At 38.7% G+C, this 20,445-nt stretch overlaps 2 protein-coding genes across 3 annotated transcripts in view; both read left to right on the top strand.

The window, feature by feature from the left end:
- The first annotated feature begins 628 nt into the window (after positions 1-628).
- Positions 629-8,820, top strand: trdmt1 (tRNA aspartic acid methyltransferase 1). 2 transcript variants are annotated; one of them, XM_071485539.1, is made up of 12 exons: positions 638-783; positions 1,018-1,170; positions 1,513-1,622; positions 2,412-2,488; positions 3,605-3,676; positions 4,180-4,245; positions 5,254-5,323; positions 5,420-5,491; positions 7,068-7,393; positions 7,640-7,697; positions 8,320-8,449; positions 8,532-8,820. In XM_071485539.1, exons 4-12 carry the CDS (start codon positions 2,451-2,453, stop codon positions 8,630-8,632), a joined length of 933 nt encoding a protein of 310 aa, XP_071341640.1. In that variant the 5' UTR covers positions 638-783; positions 1,018-1,170; positions 1,513-1,622; positions 2,412-2,450; the 3' UTR covers positions 8,633-8,820. The 2 variants fall into 2 exon arrangements, with proteins under 2 accessions (XP_071341639.1, XP_071341640.1); XM_071485538.1 differs by lacking the exon at positions 1,018-1,170 and having other exon boundaries at positions 629-783.
- A 129-nt stretch (positions 8,821-8,949) lies between these two features.
- The window catches only part of cubn (cubilin (intrinsic factor-cobalamin receptor)), a 46,804-nt gene continuing 35,308 nt past the window's right edge, over positions 8,950-20,445 (top strand). Inside the window, exons 1-13 of the mRNA XM_071485537.1 lie at positions 8,950-10,613; positions 11,090-11,219; positions 13,516-13,611; positions 13,954-13,992; positions 14,091-14,192; positions 14,911-15,014; positions 16,126-16,252; positions 16,870-17,038; positions 17,611-17,742; positions 17,935-18,030; positions 18,881-19,005; positions 19,636-19,828; positions 20,223-20,341. Of these exons, the coding sequence (XP_071341638.1) occupies positions 10,387-10,613; positions 11,090-11,219; positions 13,516-13,611; positions 13,954-13,992; positions 14,091-14,192; positions 14,911-15,014; positions 16,126-16,252; positions 16,870-17,038; positions 17,611-17,742; positions 17,935-18,030; positions 18,881-19,005; positions 19,636-19,828; positions 20,223-20,341 (1,659 nt within the window). The 5' untranslated portion in view covers positions 8,950-10,386. The remainder of the gene's footprint in view (positions 10,614-11,089; positions 11,220-13,515; positions 13,612-13,953; positions 13,993-14,090; positions 14,193-14,910; positions 15,015-16,125; positions 16,253-16,869; positions 17,039-17,610; positions 17,743-17,934; positions 18,031-18,880; positions 19,006-19,635; positions 19,829-20,222; positions 20,342-20,445) is intronic.

Genomic DNA, 20,445 nt, shown 5'->3' on the forward strand with positions numbered 1-20,445 from the left:
ACGTGAACATCATTAATAACTTGGAAATCATCACCACAAAGATAGAAATGTGAAAATGTTCAGGGGGGTAGATGAAGTACTTTCACGAAAGTGATTTAATGCATTTCATACACATCACCTAGTAATATAGCAATAGCAAGTAATATAGCAATAGCACCACTGTAATGATTTCATTTAAACTTTAACATTTTATTATTATTATTATCATTATTATTATTATTATTATTATTATTATTATTATTATTATTACTTAGAACCATGTCAGTGTTAGAACCTTCACAGGAACCTTTAAATGCTCTTTATTTTGGGTCGAAAATATGGGAGAGACAGAGACAGGTTCCACAATATAAATTATTGCCCAAAAAAAATTATATCAGCTAATCATAGCTTAATCTGGATATACATTTGTAAAGTACCTCATGACAGTAAAGTTCTCACACATTTCACTTTTATTTTGACAGTTTAATTTCACTTCCGTTTTTTCACGTTGTTCCAGTTGATTTTCAGTGTTGGAAACTGGGGTCATTTTCTTTTCTTTTTTTTTTTTTTTATTATTATTTTTTTGTTGTGCTATATTCCGCTTTATTACTCTGACAGAAATCTCCATGTGACTGGTGCGCCAGCCTCCAGGCCAGTGGGGGGCGGTACCGCACCGTTTGATTGCCTTTCAGTTTCCATGACCTGTGAAGAACAGCAGCTGTGAACGGGGACAATGTGCCATGGAGCATTTACGGGTGCTGGAGCTGTACAGCGGGATAGGAGGGATGCATTGTGCTCTGAAGGGTGAGCTCATCGTAGCTAGATACTCTTCCTTGTTCTTATTTTATTGTAAAGTAGGAACGGGAATGATCCATGTCGCGTTGCCTGTCATCGGCGCAGACTACAGTGCAACACGACCAGGAGTCAGACTGGTGTTTCTGATCCACCGGTCAGCTGGGGGATGTAAACATAACATAACATGACAGCACTCCACAAAGTTATTATTAGTATAATACCATGTTTTTGCAAACATTTCAGCATGACAGTCACAGCGGATGTAGAGAGGGAGAGATGCTGGTGGTGTTGGAGGTGAAGGCACAGCGGTACAGTCCCCCACTAAAATGCCCCTTTAAGTCTTCAGGAACAACAGTCACCTTCTCAGTTGTGCATTGAGCTAGTCCTTGATTTGAGGTAATGTTGGTTAAATGATCTGCTTTTGAAGTTTTGTTTACTCGTTCCTGTGTAACATTACCATTACACCAGCTGGTGGTGCTGTGAGAACATCTGCCACTCCAGCCCTTGAGGCACCAGATAGTTCATTCATGCAAACTCCTGTCCTGTTGGTGGACTTTTGTTTGAAAGAGTAGGGCAGAAAATAAAACGGGATGAATGGAAATTTAAAAAATGAAATGAAAAAATAAAAGAAAAAAGTGATAAATCAGGCAGTTTTAGTTTGCTGTGGAGCTGAAGGCACCAGCCAGATGAAGTTTAGAAACTCTGCATCTGTGGCTTATCTGTTTTTTCTTCCTCCAGAGAGTGGAATACCTGGCCAGGTAGTGGCTGCCATCGACATAAACACCACAGCCAATCAGATCTACAGGCACAATTTCCCCGACGCGCCCCTCTGGAACAAAACCATTGAGGTGGGTGATAGTGAAGGCATGACATCTTGTGGTAACACTTAACAATAAGGCTACAAACCATATACTTAACTACTGCTTAATTCATGCACGACTCATGGTGATTTAATGTGTGAATTCATGTAGATGTATAATGGATTCCTGTTGCTCACCATGAACTAATGACCACTAATGTCACTGTGGCTCTATGCGAAGTGACCACATCACATATGATTACTTCACACTCACCTGATCATCAGTTATTGATTGTGAAATCACAGTTACTTCATACATTAATTGATATGCCCCCAAATTAGCTGGATCCCAGAAATGTTAATTTCATATCCAAGCATTTGATCAGCCTCTGTAAGGAGAACAGAACCTATTCTAATATTATTAATAAAAAAAATAAAAAAAACATATGAAGCTTTTTAAAATTAAATAATATAATTGGACAACAGAGGCAGAAAATTCACATTTTAGTGCAAGACCCAATGGTCAGAAGAAGCACTCAAAAAAACTGAGACAGTGTAAGTAAGACACATCAAGTCTTCACCATTACTCAACGGTAAGTTTTTAATTTAATTTAATTTAATTATAAGTTCATCATTACCCATTGATGAGTCCAAGAATATAAATCATTAGGTCACTGTTACCTCATTATCTGCTCAATGATTTGTTTCCCCTTGACAGCAAAACATAATCAACAAGAGCAATGATATGCCACCTAATAAATGAAACACTACTGCTACTCTCATGTTTACTTTTTTAAAAACGTCATGTTTTTGTTTGTTTGTGTGTCTTTCCTTTTAGGGCATAGCACTAGACGACTTCAATAAATTATCTTTTGACATGATTTTGATGAGCCCTCCTTGCCAGCCTTTCACCAGGTGGGTCTCACGTGTTTTGTGATCCAGTGAATTGTAGAACTTCAGTCAGACAGTCCTTTGTTGAGTTTGTATTTTCCTTCCTTGTTCCTTATTTGTGTACATTTCACATGCTCTCCTTACTTCCAAAGGTAATAGGTGAATTAGAGAATATAATTTGCTTGTATGTCTGAATGCGGGTTTTCTGCCGATTGGCTCTTTAATAGACACTTGCCTGTCAAAGGTAAACTTGGATAGGCTTAGTGTATGTAGTGAGTGTAGTTCAGTGTGGCTAGGTGAATACAAGAGTAGGAGTCTCGACTCCATTTCATGCACTTGTGCTCTGTTTTCAGACCTGAAAAATGTACTGCATCTCGTCAGTAACGGGGATTATTATTGTTAAACTGCCTGTAAGAATCGGGTGCTGTCAGGGTGGGACTGGGAAATAAACTGAGCCCTGGACTAATGGGGTGGGGCACTTAGCTGTCAGTGGTTAATTTACTTGTGCTTCAAATATCAGTATTATAGGCTAAATTGTTATTTCAGACTGCGGCATCTAACAAAGACTGGCTCTCTGCTTGGCAGCAACGGGCTTAAGGACCTGTAGCATTTACTTTCTGAATTTAATACTGAAGATTCAGTGTTAAAATCGTGGCTTATTGCTAACCTGACTCCGCTGTAGTGTTCAGCACACCTGTCTAGACTCACCACCTCTCTCCTGCACATTCACCACTCACTGTATAGAGCGCCACCAAAGAGGTTCGCTTTGTTTTGGCCTGTATTGTGTTGACATGAGCCTACACAAGATTTGGTGGAATGCATAATGCATGTGACTGGTAACTGTAACTGCAACAACCCAAAGCCAGGCTGGATAGTGTGACGTAACAGTGTAAAACATGTCCAGCTGGTGACGGTAGTCTGGCGTTTGACCAGTAACGCAGCACCTCTTTTCTTGATTCAAACCTTTTTTATAGCCCTCTGGTCCCTTTACTGCATCATATATCATTTTATACCTCACCTCCCACACTGTCTGCTTAACCATCATAGAAACTTTTTTTTTCTAAATCACTGTATTATATGTCTTTTATGGATTTGAACTATTATTTCCACTGAAATCTTGTTTTTTTTTTCCCTATGCAGGATAGGACTCCAGGGTGACATCAGTGACCCCAGAACCAAGAGCTTCCTCTACATCCTCGATCTTCTGCCAAGGTCTTTCATCTCCAGATTTAGCTTTCTACTGCCCTCTTTGTGGCCTGAATAAAAAATATTTTTACATCAAAATAGGGAGTTTGAAAGACTTTACATTTCTAGCCCAAAGAGGTGCTTAATTATAACTTGTGCTATTTACAAAGCATTAACTAGCTAAAAATGCTGCAGCAAACTTTCTTTTGTTTGTTTGTGAAACCGCTGCATAAACCACAATTTTTGTTAGCTTCACCTGATTTCAAGGAGCAGCTCAGTTTCTGTTTTGTTTAGCTGTCCAATCAGAGGCCAGCATTTTCCCCAGACACATATCATAGCGTGTTCTGCACTGATCATTTATCCGTTGTGGAGGTGTAGCGGACGAGGTATGAGATGTGGACTCCACACACACACACACACACGGCTTTGTAAATGAGGTGTGTTCTCTCTGTCGTGGGCTGTTGGTTGGATATTGTCTAAGCATGGTTTCTGGCAATAAATTCCCTCATGTTTTCTTCCCAACCGGCCAGGCTTCGCAGGCTGCCCCGTTACATCCTGCTGGAGAATGTGAAAGGCTTCGAGAGCTCAACTGCCAGGTAATGATGGAGAGAGCTGGGGTTCAATAAAAGGCCTGAAAGGTCACCATGTCAGCATGCAGCAACATGCACAGCAGGCAGGTAGTATTGAAATGTTGCAAATGATTTCCGTCATGTCTTACCAATACTGGTCAGCGGAATAATCTGCGAACGCTCTGTGTAATAGAAAAGCTTTGTCTTTGCTCACACTTCAAGATCAAGTTTACTGTTTCACAATAGTGTTCTCAGGATTTGCATGCATACATTTGGAAACCAAGTGTGTTTTGAAATGCATTTAGAACATCCACAGACATGCATTGTCTGATGATTGTGGTTTACTGTCCGAGCTTTGAGAAGGGTTAGAAGGATTTGATGGTTTGATTTAAACTCTAACACTGTAAAACATTGCGCAGAAAATTCTGTGGAATCAACTCATCTTTTCTGGTTAATTCAATTTAGATATGTAAGTAAATTTCAAGTTAATTCAACTGAGAATGTCTGGTTTTAATTTAACAGACCACTTTAGAACTCAAAAACAGTTAAAAACATAAAATAGGTCTCTTGAGTTGATGATGAGTTGGATGAATGAATTTGCTGAGTTCAAATTTCTTTTTTCATCTGGATCATCAGAAGCTTTTCTGGGATGCTTCCTAGGTTTTTCTGCCATACTCCTGCTGCTGTAGCTGCTCTGTCTCTGTCTAGTGGCACCTTTTTGTCTGTAAGATATCTCAAGACTGACTCGTGTTAATTGATTTATTATTGTTCTAATAATAATGATAATAATAACAATGATAATAATGTTCTTATCAGCTATTTAATAACATCACTAATCTTGTTACCAGCTTGAAATTTGCCTGTGTAATTAGTAAACTTTTTTTTTTTTTTTTTTTTTTTAAGATTTAAACTCTATTAAACTCTATTTCTCAGCTTCAATATTACTTGGAATCAGTCTAATTTGGCTCTAATAAACCACTGCAGTAATGTTCTACACAGGTGAATCTGTCCTCATGTTGTACTTCTTTTCTCTAGGGAACTTTTGGTGAAAACACTACTGGAATGTGGATATACTTTCCAGGAGTTCATGATCTCACCCACAAGTGTAAGACATACTCACTGTGTGACTCATTTCATCAAATACATCTGTACATGTACATACTAAGTCTTACTTTTATCACTTCTGTATTCACAAATCCAGGTTGGGATCCCAAATTCCAGACTGCGTTATTTCCTGATCGCTAAGATTGCAACAGAAAACTTTAGCATTCAGGTAAGTTCAGAGGTGATCATGAAATTTATCAGTAAAACATTTTCGCTTCCATCGTGAACCAACGCTGAACTTGAGTAATATTGTATGTTTTCAACCCTTTTGTGAAAATCTGCCTTTAGGATAGATTCACTTTTTGCACATGTCTAAAGTCAAGTTGGTTTTTATTTATATAGCCTATTGTCACACAAATCTCAAATTTTCTTCATCTGAATCAGATGAGAAAAAACGTGAATCGAGAAGAAGGAAGGATCCATCTTCCCGGATGGACAGACATCAAATAGATTTTGCAGTAATCAAAGTTATGTGATATCCAGCATTTCACAACAGACAAGCAGCAAGTGAGAGGCTGGGACCTGCTCCCCTGAACTCTCCACCTTCTGATCACAACACTGCGATTTTCTTAAGGAGAAGTGTAACTGCCCATAAAGTGAATATGATAGCCATATCAGAAGGAGTAGTTGAACATGAAAACATATTGCTTGGTTAAACCATGTTAAAATTTAAGTGAGGGAAAAGGAGGGAAAACTACATCTTCTCAAAAATGCACAGAGGCATAATATTTATATTGATGTACTGCAGAAGAAAATCCATTAAGAAGTCCAAATGAAAAAGTCCATCAACTAAGAACCATACTTGAAAGAGTATCTTTGAATGAAATCAGTAGAACTAGGTTTGAAATCAGTAAAATAATTTTCAAACTACAGTGCTTTTTGACAAACTGCTGTTATAGTTGTAGTTTCACAAACAAACAAAAAAACAAAAACAAAAAAATACATACCTACAACCCTAACATACATAATAATGTGTATGTACATGTCTTTAGAATTACTGTGGATGTTCATATCTTACCAGAGTAGTCATCAGATCTCAGGTTCACAGTTTCGTAAAGAGAAGAGTAATTTCCCATGAACTAAAATCAAGTCGTGCTCAGTGATTTTAGAATAGTCAAATACCTTTACAGGCACATACAGCTGAGTACCACCGGCATAGAGGTGGAAATTAATTCCATCACTGCAAATAATTTGGGAAGAGGTCTTATCTTAAAACAGCGGTGAAATGCCTGCATGTAAATTGAAGGGGTCCTTTTCAAATGCAGTTTCAATATAAGTGATGGGGGACAAAGTCCACAGCCCTCACTCTGTGCAAAAAATGTTCAGAAAAAGAGAAGAAAAAAAAAAAGAGGAAAAATTCAGCTGAAACTAATATGAAGCTTGTTATACAGCAGCAGTGGTTTCTTCCAAATTAAAAGTCTTTAGGGTATAAAAGTCTCTCTTTGTGTAAGTAGCCATGCTTTAATTGATATGTCCAACTTTTGGGATTTCTGCCTCTTCATTAATATTATTCATATTATAACTTTTGCTGCTCAGTGATTGAAAAAAAAAATATCAAGCTGTCACTGTTGCTCTGGACAATCCTCAGATTGTGTTGCAAACCGTTTCTACCAAAGAAAATGTCATGTTTTTTTGTAATTTGGATGAACTGCTGCTTGAGGAAACCAAATCTGTTGGATGTTTGCTGACATTAGGGTCCAGGTCATAGCTATAAGTAAGGCTTTTGACAAAGTATGTGATGTTAGATTTCAGATGTCTTCCCACATCTTGCTGAGGGTGATTCCTCTGAGCAGCCTACGGTCTTGAGTCCTACCTGCCCAGGTACCTGCCAGCCAGAAGAGGAAGTGCAGGGCGGTCAGGTCTTGTATAAACTAGAGACAGCGACCGATGCCCAGAGGAAGATGAGTCAGAACAACAATCTGTCCATCAGGCAGATCCAAGACTTCCTGGAACCACAGATGGAAGTAAACATGGAGCACTACCTCCTTCCTCCTAAAACACTGCTGAGATACGCTCTGCTCTTGGACATCGTTCAGCCCACATGCAGGAGGTCTGTCTGCTTTACCAAAGGGTGAGTACTGCGAAATCTTCATCTGTCATTAACACTGTCAGTTGGCGGGGTAACGCTACTGTCTGCTGTTGGACAGGTCCAGTATAGGTTCTAGGTCAGGTCTGCCTTTAATCTGAATGCAGCAAAAGTGTAAATGGTGATAGTGTATCTCACCCCTGCTGTATCTCTGTTTGGCCAGGTGATCACTGTTAAAATGATGCATTAGTAATGCTGCCGTTTGATTGTGTTAACATGTTGTATCCTCAGCTACGGACGGTATGTGGAGGGAACTGGCTCAGTACTGCAGTGCTGTACGGAAACAAAGGTAGGTTTCGGCTTCAGTAAACGGGTCAATATGGCTACAGAGTCAAGGTCATTGTCTGAGGTGAATGTGCAGACTGTGTCCAGCAGCAGTAACTGGAGCTGTGATATAATGCAGCCAGACTCTGTGTACATCAAGAATTATTGTGTTGATGCAGATTTGTCCAGAATATGTAAAGTCATTGTAAAAAATCAACAGGCAGCGTACCGGCTGGTTAGTTGGTCAGCAGTTACACTGTGAAGTAACATTTAGCTTTAAGGCAGAATGGGAGGAAGCAGCAGTTCACTATGATGTAACAGCTCGGCTTTGGCAGCTTTGCCAGGCAAACATGTGCCTGTTAAATTTATATTTCTTCATCTTTACAATTTTTTGAGTTTTGACCCATATTAGATAATATAGACTAAAAATGTAAGGACTGTTTGAAAAATAAGGACGACGGTATGTGTGATCCAGCTAAGCTTTGCCAGTGAAGTTTAGCATCAGGGTCGATGTTCATCCTGCAAGTCAACCTGCCCACCTGTTTTAACTTGAAATTTATTGTATTTAACTCCAGTCTAGTTCCTGCAATGCCTTCACAATAAAACCTGTAAGTGTGTTGAAGGCTTTTACTTTGTGTGCTCTGCAGATGGAGAGTGTGTTTACTGGTCTGGACCAGTATTCCGAAGAAGAAAAAGTCCAGCGGCTGTTGAAGTTGAAGCTGCGTTACTTTACTCCTAGAGAGGTTGCAAACCTCATGGGATTCCCTCAGAGCTTCTGTAAGTAAAAAGTCCATCAGTAATTAAAATATAGTAAGTCAGTAAATATTGTCATTGTAATTACATTTTATGTATTTATCAGCATTTCCTGAGGAAATCTCTACCAAGCAGCGGTTCAAAGTTCTAGGAAACAGCCTGAATGTTGTGGTGGTGGCCAGACTCCTACAGCTGCTGGTGTCCTAGCACATGGGACGTGTCCCTGGAAGAGAGGACCATTTTATTTGTCATAGTGGATTTTATGACGGAGTGCTGCCTGCCCAGTGGCTGCACTTGAAAATGTATAGAGAGCATGTTTTTTTGCCGACTTGAATATGTTTGTTTTCTACATTTTTATAATAACACAAAATAAAGACCTAAAAATAACCTGTAAAGTGCATTGTTGATTGTTCCCCTGATTAATCATTATGCATTTCCCCTGTTTATGAAGCAGAACTACTTTGAGTTTAAATTTGAAAATTGAGGCACAATAGGTGAACCAAATGAAGCATTCTTACAATCAGACATAGTAAATCCTCGATTCTGGCATCTCCTGTTTCCGCCTCACAAGAACATACAGGACAACAGCTTGGTAATAAATTAACATATTTATTATATGTAAATGTCTATAAGTAACTGAATGAATAAAACATTAATAATGAACACATAATAAAAGAATCTGAATCAAATAGATGAATAAAAATTGATCTAAAATGAACTTGTCACCTTAGCAAAAGTGAAATGAAGTGTTACAGAATTACAGAAAACTACTATTAATATATATGAAGAAAACGTGAATTATCACCCTGATCCCAGTGCAATTATTTAGAATGGTAACAGACAAGTTAACTATCAAAATGAATAGTTTTGACATTATAAAACCCGCTGAGTTAAGTTAATGAACTTCAAAAATCAATCAATCAGTTATTTGAATCAACAATGACCAAGGTATGTTGGTAACTACCCACCCTCTTGCGCTCCACCCCTGATCAGGATCCTGTACATTAAAATGTTCAGTCGAAGCCACTTTAATGTAAGGGCTGTAAGAGTCTTCTCAAGTGCCTTTTATCAGTGTCAATGCTTTTTCCACCATAAAAAGGTCTCAGTGTGAACTTGTGAACTTTATTGGCTCTGTCACATGATTTTTGATCACTGTGTGTGTGTGTGTGTGTGTGAGAGAGAGAGAGAGAGCAAGAGAAGATGTCACTTGAGCAAATAGTGCAGATGGTTATAAGACATCATAAAAGATACCTGGAAAATTGTTCCTTAATTGTTTATGGTGAAACATCGTAAGTACATTAAAAGCAGTGATCAAGCCTTAATGAGCTGAACTAAAAAAGGTACTTTTTATAGAGCATGTATCATCCTCATCATCATCCTGCCTAATAATAAATGGAGAAATCTCTGTCTGTCTGTCTGTCATGAAAAAAACAACAGAAATAATGGGGTCATTTTTAAACTTTATTTGTTATAAATCTGCAATACGATGGTAGTGAAGGCCACCCTAATCAATCTTGCTCCTGTTCTATCATTTTAATGACCATGGGCTATTTTGCCAAAACGAATATATTTCAATTGTACATTTAATTCAGATGGTTGCTACTGCCCCATCATTAGGTTGTTTGGAGAGGATGCACCATTCTACTAATTTAGTTGTTTTTAATTCCTAAATGAAATAAAAGAAAAAGAACGATTTGTAAAAAAAAAAATGAAAAAAATAAAATTTAGGATTTAAGACATTGTTTCAAAGGGTAAAGTTAGTGTTAAAAAAGTGAAGTGACTAAAATATAAATAAATACATAATTTTAGCATATATTCATCTGCCCAGTGCTAACATGCTTCTGACATCTGCAAAAAGCTCAAAATCCACGGTGTCACACAAAGCAAGTTACTTATCTCCTACAGTCATGTGAGGGGCATCTTCACTCAATAATAAAGTTAACCAGCTTTGGTAAGTTGTGATGCGCTTTATGGTTGTACTGTCAGGTCAAAGTCTTGGCAGTGAACATTGGAGTGGCAGCAAATCAGACCTCAGTAAAGCGGTTTGGAGTGTCCAGGCAGCACGTCTCTTTTCTATGGCTCGGACACTGCGGCTATCATGGCTGTTCCTCCTCTTCCTCCTGGTGGGACTGCAAGGAGAGCCGAGGGACACACAAAGACGAACCGAGAGGAGCGTCAGCAATGACCAGTGAGTTGGGGTTTGCAGAGATTAAAGGAGGATGTCCTCTGTAGTGATGAATCAAAAATGATGGGCTCCTCCAGTATTATCATAAACTTAAAACACCTCTTCTGTTTATGTGCAGCTGGTCAGTCTACAAAATGAGTGGCGCCGGTATCTGAGCCAGCTTTATCTGTCAAAATCCAAAAAATTAGTCACAATTCATTAGTCACAAACTCATTAATCACAATTAGTCTTTATCAATCAGTATCTCAGTTGCCAACTTTAAGATGGCTTTTTGTGCACTAGCTGTGCTCCCAACAGAGCTTATCTTGTTCAACCCACCGATTATAGACATAAAGCAAAATAACAAAAAAATGATAAAAATCCAGGAATATAATTTTAAATTCATGGTCAAATTCTGTATGGAAAACAACCGTTTTCATAATACAACCCTGGCTGACCTAAATACAAATTGGATGTTTGTGTGTGATTTGACTCCATAGGCCTCGTATGCTGTCAGATGATGGTCACCTTGTCTTTACAACTGGGAACAATAAAGACATCCGCTTCCAGACATCAGCATCGGGCCGGGTCAAAGTGGGTAATGAAGACCTCACCCAGCTATTGAGTCAGGTACGCTTAGACTTTTTTCAATAACTAACAAATGTGAACACCTGAAGTGATGGAATACAGTATAGTACAGTGGTTCATGAGATTAAACAAATACCGTGGAAATTTCTGTAATTTTCACAATAAAAGTTTTTTAAAAAGACAGATTTATGTTGATGCAATAAAGTGACTGTCTATACACATACACTATACACAACATAACTTTAAAAGCATGAAATCCATATGAAAGACTAAACAGTGTGCTTCTGTTCCATAAAGGTATCTGTCCTCTGTGCCTATAAAAAATAAACAAAACAAACAACAGAATTAAATTATTTATTATTTTTCTTTTACAAATGTATTAAAAAAAGGAGACACTGAAATATCACATTGACATAAGTATTTAGACCTTCGCTGTGACACTTGAAATTCAGCTCAGGTGCTTTCTGTGTCTCTTGATCATCTTTGAGATGTTTCTACACCTTGATCGGAGTCCACCTGTGGTGAGTTTCATTGACTGGACATGACCTGGAAAGGCACACGCCTGTCTATGTAAAGTCCCACAGCTGACAATGCATATCAGAGTAAAAACCAAGCCGAGAGGAGGAAGGCAATGCTGGCAGTGCAGAGCTCAGACTTAGGATCGTGTCAAGGGACCTTCTTGTCTAAATATGGTTTCTTCTTGTTTAAAAAAACCAAGATGGTGACAGCCAAATTGCAAACTCAAGGCAAAAAAACTGCAGTTCGCAAACCAGTGGGTGACGTCATGGTGGGTTGGCACTTGGCTTGAACCCATTCAAACATTTCAGGAGGATCCTGAACATGGCTGTCCACCAACGGCCCCCATCCAACCCACCAGAGCTTGAGAGTGTCTTCAGAGAAGAATAGCAGAAAATCCCCAAATCCAGGTGTGCAAAAGCTTGTCACGTCAAGACTTGAGGCTGTAATCACTTCAACAAAGTACTGAGTATGGGTCTGAATATGTATCTCAATGTGATGTTTCCGTTTCTCTTTTTAATACATTTGAAAAAAAAATCTGTTTTCACTTTTCAGTGTGGAATATTGAGGGAAAAATGAATTTAAAGAATTTCAGCACTGAGGCTGCAATAAAACATTTGAAAAAGGTGAGGGGGTCGGAATACACTGTAGGATATTTACCCTGAATGAAATTAATTTCTTCCTATGCAACAACCCATCCTAGCGGAATCGCATAATCCTAAGCAGGGGTCATTCAACTCACTTTACATTTCCTGATTTTATTCTGAGTTGGTCTCTATTTGTTGAAGCAAGGGACCTAGTTGATCATAACCATAAACTCAAACTCATAAACTAATTAGCTTATCCAAACAACCTAGATATATCCACTACTGTGCTATGTAAGTGTTTCTTTATAATTTGTTATCAGCTTTTATACAACTGAAAGCCTGCTGCTCCTCATATGAGACTGTGAATGATTAACATGTGAGGAAGCACACACAGCAGTTTGGACAGGACCAAAGATCAGGGCCCAGGGGAATTAGAGTCCTCTCATCCCTTCTCAGGGGATTTAACAACCATTCACACTTGCACTCGGATGACCCTAACAACTCCAGTGACTGTCGTTACAAAAGCCAGGAGCTTCAAGTTACATCAGTGACAAAACAACCCCAAGGAGGTTAAATAAAATCTGGGTCTCCTCAGCAGGCATTCAGAGCTCAAGAGGCCTCTTGGATGAGAGGTGAAATGTTTTCAGGTGTCTTCAAGTATCTACAGCCAAGTCCAGTTGCCCTGGATTCAACTTTTTGTGGTAGATTGTAAGATTGTAACTGAACAGAATTTAAGTGGACAAAGTCAAATGTCCTGAGCCCTGAGGCATGTATGGGGAAATGGTGGAAAAGAAATGCTGTAATTAATTAATGAAGTAATTATTGATATAATTTGAATATAATTGTAGGGAGAATGTAATAATAAGTAAAAAGAAATTAATACATAAAATGTATAATGCAAAAATGACAATTTATTTGGTACCCTGTCAATGCATCAGTGATAAGTCTAATGAAAAAATATAATATATAATAGTGTAAAATAATATGACAATAATGTTAATAATCTAAATATAATAAGTGAATATAATTATTCAAAACATATCATTGTATTATAGTAATATAATATACATCATAGTAACAACATTATGCTACGTGGTTATGGGTGGCAAGGTCCGGTCTGTCTACTGTGGAGGTGAGGCAGTTTCTTTAAAGTGGATTAGATGATTTCTTCAGGAACTGTTTTGTCTTCAGCTTTCACATACTGAAGTGTCTGCATGTGAACTCTCCGGTTTCAGATCCAAACCAACAAAGAGGACATTGATAACATTAAGACTCATGGAGGTGGCGTTCCCCCTGATGTCACCAACAAACTGAACCAGCTGGATACCAAGGTAGAACATGAAAAGTAGCTGTAGTTCCTGTTGGATTAAAATACTACATGTAATGAATTTTTATTTATCTTCATTTCAAAAGAAAATGTCATCAATTAAATCCAGATTGCAATCACATTACAACAGTATCATTAGCGACATAAACATGTTTAATATTGTACTGTTTTATCCACATCATTCATCTAACTTCCATTATTGTGTTGTATGTAAATTATAATAATTTATAATAAATATAAATATAATAAAGATTTTATAATAAAAGCTCTTTAGAATTAATCTGTCCAAATAAATTTTCTCAATATTGTGAATGCCATAAAACACATTTCCCATGTTTCTTTCCAGGTGTCAACACTTGAAACTAAAGTGACTACACTTGAACAGGTAAGACATTTAGGAAGTGTTTATTGTAATGGCCCAAACTCAAGACTGTACCATACATGTTTCTCTACTTGCTTTTCCTGTCCCCTTTTCTCCCCAAGACAGTCCAGAGGGTGTCCTGCAGCAGCAACCCCTGTCAGAATGGAGGAACATGCCTGAACTTAGTGAACTCGTACCACTGTGTGTGTCCAAGCAACTGGGCTGTGAGTTCCTTACTGTTACACTACAGGGGTGTTTGTTACAACTAACAACTAACAGATGGCACTAATCAATACCAGCTGATATTACTGATACTGGTGCTGCATAACATCCCAAATATAAAGTAGAGTCATATACAACAGACTACATTATATTCTGTTCAGAGCCCCAGAAATAAACCATTACTCCTGTGCAGGAATATTTAAAGTTGGTTAGTTGGTTATTACATTTTTATTTTTTCCTTTTTGTTTTATTTATTTAGTTTTTTTGTAATTTATTAAAGACGCTTTATGCAAGTTTCAGTTTCAGAGAGGCAAAGATTATCAAGGTTAGAGTCTGTCACTCATTGTTAGAATTGTTCCATCCTTGACGCAATAGTCCTTAAATTTAAGTGTCTTAGAGCATTTTCTCATGATTTTTATGATTTTGGTTTTTTGTTGTTTTATAGTTGTGGAATTGAAGGTGTGTCTGTTGAAGAAGTTGAGGGACCAGCTTATAACTAAAACACCTCCTGAAGACTGCAGTACTTTATTCAAAAAATAACCTTGCCTCTGAACACGATCGACCCCGCAAATACATACTGTAACAGTGTAGTAGTATATGAACTGAATTTCTAGGAGACAGGGTTGCTCATCAAATGTCAGTATATTCCTTGGCTGATTCGTAACCTGCTGTCTGTATTTCTCCAATTTTTTTTTTTCTCTTGCTCTGTGTGTGTGTCAGGGTGCTAACTGTGCAACAGATGTGAATGAGTGTCAGTTGTATGCAGGAACATTTCAGCAATGTCAGAATGGAGGAACCTGTGTCAACACCCCTGGGTCATTCAAGTATGTCTTCAGCTTAAATATAAAAGTCGAATGTTAAGAATTGAATCTTTGCTGTTTGTTTGCATTTGTACAAATATCCGAAGACTGTTGAGACAGTTCTGTGCTTTGTGGATAAAGGGGGAAAAGGAGGTTTCATTTACAGTTAAGCTGCGCTGATTTCATGTACCCTTGTTTTTAAAACACACAGAATATCTGACTGAAATGTGAATCACTGTCTTTCAAAAGCCAACAGACTCTGTTTCAAAAATTCAAAAACCTCAGTGCAGTTCATCATTACATCTTTTTCCAGTTTAGTTTAAGGTAAAAGTACCACTTAACATGCATGGGTTTGACCTTGTGTTTTTGATTTAAACTTAATTCTCTTTTATCCACCACCTTGTCCACCAAGGCCGAAAGGAGAAATTCTGGGTCACTCTACAAGTCTGTGTACATGCAGTGTACAGAATATTTCAAAGCATACACATATTTAACTAGTTACAATAACAATGAACATGTACATGCTTAAGCAAAACATAACCATATTATTTAAATGTGAGTTTTATTTTTCCTCCTTACTACCACTCTGAATAGGAGATTTTACAACAAATGGTAAAATCTTAGAAACTTACATCAACCACCAACATTTCATATGAAATTTTAAAACTCAATTTACCTTTTAACTGTTCATTTTATACTTTTTTTTTTTTGCCCTACACTGCTTTTCTCACCTCTCACCTTTTTCACCAGCTGCTGGTTTTGTAGTGCTCACAGCATTAATGTAATTGATATTGTTTATTTATATCCTGGTTCTTCAGGATACACTAAACAGTCTATACAAATCTTCAGTAGTGATGGTGGACCTTGATTGAACAACTTTCAACCAGAGAAATAGCCTCTGTGAAAGCTGATTACAGTGAGATGTGTGGATTATTCCAAAAAATGGGGACAAAGCATCTCAAATATAATAAGATTCACTTCCATTGTTTGGGGCTGGGCCAGAAGTGTCTCACAAAACCTTAACAAAAAACTAAAATCTACTATATGGCTTAATAACAATAGAGGATGAGGACTTGATCGTTATCTTGTTCTTGATAAGAGAAAAATATTAAATGATATTTCTGTGTCCGTGCAGTTGTAACTGCCCTCCAGAGTGGTCCGGGGTTCTCTGCACTGTGCGTTATGATGACTGCAGAAATGCAGGACAGGACCTGTGTGTACATGGCACATGTATCGATGCAGACCGGGTTACTGCTGGACAGGTAAGCAGTCACTTACTTACCACACAGCGTGTAACAACTGTCTCCTAACACTAGTTGCGCTTGCTGTGCGCACTCACATCATGTAATATCTTCACCGCTGTGGCTCAGTGAGTTATTTTGCCTCTGTTCATGTTTTTGGACGTTTACAGTCATGATCGCCCCCGTGCTCTCACTGCAGCAGTGGAGTGTGATGCTTTCACTCTGATCATTTAGTCTAGTCTTGGAGCAAGAGAGGACCAGAAGGCAGTTTATGTTATTTTATCTTTGAGTCAATAAAAGTGAAGCTGTCTGTCATTACTTCATGTAAAAAATATACAAATGTCAATACAAATGACATAAAAAAGAAAAAAAATATATAATAGTTATAATAGTCATCTTTTAGTGATCAGTTTGACCCAGACAGACGTGATCACTTTAAACAGTTTCAACTCTACTAACAAAAGACTAAGCTCCATTTGCACATGTTGTTCCCATTGAACATCGTTGCAAATAACTCCACTTACATCACAATTCAGTATTATTTCACTTTGTTCTTGTGTTTCTATTATTCTGTTTTACTGTAGATATGATTTTGGTTGAGTTTTTACACTGTGTCTATTTTCTTCCCCAATAAACAGCCTAAATACCAGTGCATTTGTGAGAGTGGCTGGGAGGCTTCAGCTGGGAACGCAGCCTGTGTAGCAGATGTGGATGAGTGTAACCTACCCAACAAGCCTTGCTCCACCAACCCTGTGGTTCCCTGCTACAACACTCAGGGTTCCTTCTACTGTGGAGCCTGTCCTGCTGGTAATACTCAATAACACAACTCATACTGTGTTCTGCTGTAATGGGAACAGGCCTCGAGTACTGAGGTTGGCTGATTTTAATTTGGGATCATAAGAGGTGGCGGGATTGGGCTGGAGCAGGAGCAGTTGGGGCTACAATTAATTGGGGGTACTATCAGTATCAGAAAAGTGGGAAAGTAACATTTATTTAAGAGTAAGACATTCTTCTGAAATAAGCAGACGGTGCACATCTGGCACAATGCACACAGAGGACTAAGTGAGTAAGTCCAAGTTATACCTTGTCTACACGGAAGGCAGATGTGAAGCATAAAAATCACTTTGGGTGCATGTAGCATGAGTATTTGGAAGCTGTAGTAGGTTGACTCTGCATGCCCTGATATAAATTATTTAGGGTGACCCCTAGTTTTTCCAAATCTATAAAACAGCAGTGACAAGCATAAGGTTAGCATGACCACAGAGCCACAATAGCCACATTTCTGGGAAATATGTCAGGTTGAAATAAACTGGAATTATGCTTTAATGTACAGCCTGAATAAGTGGAGATTTGTTCTAATTACTTCTAATATGTCTCAGGTTGGCAAGGTAATGGTTACAGCTGTCAGGATGTGAATGAATGTTCGACCAATAATGGCGGCTGCTCCACTGCTCCCATGGTGCAATGCCTGAACACCATGGGTTCCTTCCACTGTGGTTCCTGCCCTCCAGGTATGAATGTAACTACAATTCTATGCATTCTGGATAACCAGCAGAGAAAGTGTGGTAATACCTGGATATCCATCACCCAGGTCACCCAGTATTATACAACACCTCTAGGGGCCAGGAAGAATGAAATAGATGATATAAAAGCTAACTGACATCACCTGGCTGATTTTACAGACAGATCTTGTCTTTGTGCAGGTTATGAGGGCGATGGAAGAACGTGCACCCAGAGCAACATCTGCACTGTCAACAATGGAGGCTGTCACCCATTGGCTACTTGCTCCTCCAGCTCAGGTAAAAACAAACATGTGCATGATTTTCTTACTGTGTCTTCTGAACAGAAATGTAGGGAAATAGAGAATTAAACAGATTAAAGAGAATCATACCTCATGCTTTAGATGGTTCTAACATATCATCTGATCTCCATCCCAGTCACAAACAATGACCATCTTTTGTCTTTTTTATTGAACATACCCAATAAACATTGACAGTGCTGGTGGTAAATATGAGTGAACCCTTGGATTAAATTAAATTTATCTTTATTCAAATCAGTAATTATTGATCATAATCTCTTTTTTGTGAGGTCTGGTTCACATCAGCAGATGCTTCTTTTCAACAGGAAACTCAAAACGTACAACCCCTTTGTAGAAAGATTTCTGTGAGTTGTATCCCTTCATTGAAGCATATGTTCAGGTGACACTCGGGTGATTTGCTCTAATCAGCAGAGAAACTAGATCTGTTGTATCCGTTGTAAGTGACCTCACCATCCGAAGATCAATACATCAAGCTTAGTTCCCCGAGAGATAGAAAAGCAACTTCATCCCAGATACAGAATTTGCTAAATAAAGAACGCGAGACTCCAATCAGCAAAAGTCCTGTCAAAAGAAGAGCGTCCTGTAGTGGCCTCAAAGGATGAGCAGCAGTTTCTAAACCACAGGGAAACAAGGCCAAACGCTTCGGGTGCTCGAAGAATTGCCAGCATTAGCTCTACTTGGTTCAAGCAAATGACATCCTCTTGTGTTCAGCCAATACTCTCTGTTGTTTTTGTTTTGCTGTTGTTGTTGCTGTAGCTGTTGTTGTTGTCGTCTTGATCTATTTTGAGTGACATGTGCTTCTTCTCACCCGCCCCTCCTGCATCCACCAGGCTCAAGCTTCCCTGTCTGTACCTGCCCACCAGGCTACATAGGCAATGGTTATGGGCCAACAGGCTGCACCCAGACCAGCAACATATGTCAAACCAACAACCCTTGTGTCAATGGACAGTGTGTGGTGAGTGTGTGTGGCTGTGTGTATGGTGCGTGTTGGGCATGCCATAATGACAAAGATGTTGTCCGTGACACTGTGTGTGTCTCCACAGCCTGCTATATCTTATTCCTTTGTGCCATGAGGCACATTATCTAAAAACTATTAAAATGTCACATCAATCAGCCAAACCACTGGGCAACTCTCACTCTGTAGTTTATTTTCACTCAGTCACACATACACTGTCCTGCTGATGGGCAGATTTAGAGCACTGAATATTGGTTCTCCTCTTGGATAAGGGGTAGCACTATAACCCATGAATAAAGAAATGTGAGTTTACTGTATAGACGCACAAAACAAATGGTCATAAAGAGCAGGAATTGACAGAAATGAAGCTTAATCTACTCTGATCAAGTTGAGTAACCGCACTGCCTATTCCATTACCAATTTACCATCACATAAACATCTAAATTGTCTTTTTAGATTTACAGTATTTGCATTGGTGTGGCCGTAGTTTGAATCAGTCTTCAAATGCAAGTCCTGTGTTGAATTTGTGTTAATGAGATTCTCAAAAAGGAGAAAATCCATTGTCAGATCTCTATCTATCAAACAACAAATTCATAAATATCTGACTAAAGTGCACTACTGCTGTCACAGGCCACCACCACGGCTCCTGGATACATCTGCAATTGCAACTCTGGCTGGGAAGGAGTAAACTGTGACCAGAACGTCAATGAATGCTTAAGCAATCCCTGTCAAAACGGAGGAACCTGTACCGACGGCACTAATGGATTCACATGTACTTGTACTACACAGTGGACCGGCCCACTCTGCCAGACTGCACAGCAAGGTACCACCAGGAACTGGGGAGATGAGGACAGGGACCTCAAGAGAAGAAGTAGGGGGGGATTGGCTGAAAGGAGGTGGAGAAAAAGCAAGGTTGAGATGAAAAGAGTAAAATCGATGTCTAGAGACACAGGAAGTAAGAAGATAAGGGATTGGATGGGCTGCTTACCAGACTTGTGGGCTGACATAAGGGACTCATTGTTAAATACTTTATGATCTCCCATATAATGACAGAATAAAAGCTGTAATCTACTCTTCTATTATTCTACTCCTTTTTATTCAATCATAGTTGCAATATCTATTATTTTTCATTCAGTACCTAAGGAAAACCCCATCCGTTGCCTTTTGTGTTGTGTTCATTCTTTGTGGTATGTAAGTTTTTTTTATGTGTGTTCCAGTGTGTGGAGGTTACCTGACCGGCCCTGCAGGTTCCTTCAGTTACCCTAACACACCAGGTCACGATGAATACGATCACCAGGTCAGTTGTGCCTGGGTGATCCGTGTCGACCCAAACAAGGTGAGTTGCTTTCTCTCTTACTTTGGTAAAATAGGTTTCCTTTCCTATTCTGGGACAAGAAGTGTACGGTTTGCTCGTTGTAGCTTCTCTCTTTCTGTCTCGAA

This window comes from Trachinotus anak, unplaced genomic scaffold, assembly GCF_046630095.1.
Source record: "Trachinotus anak isolate AG129_WGS33_773 ecotype Australia unplaced genomic scaffold, CSIRO_AGI_Tana_v1 ptg000009l, whole genome shotgun sequence".
Classification (NCBI taxonomy): domain Eukaryota; kingdom Metazoa; phylum Chordata; class Actinopteri; order Carangiformes; family Carangidae; genus Trachinotus; species Trachinotus anak.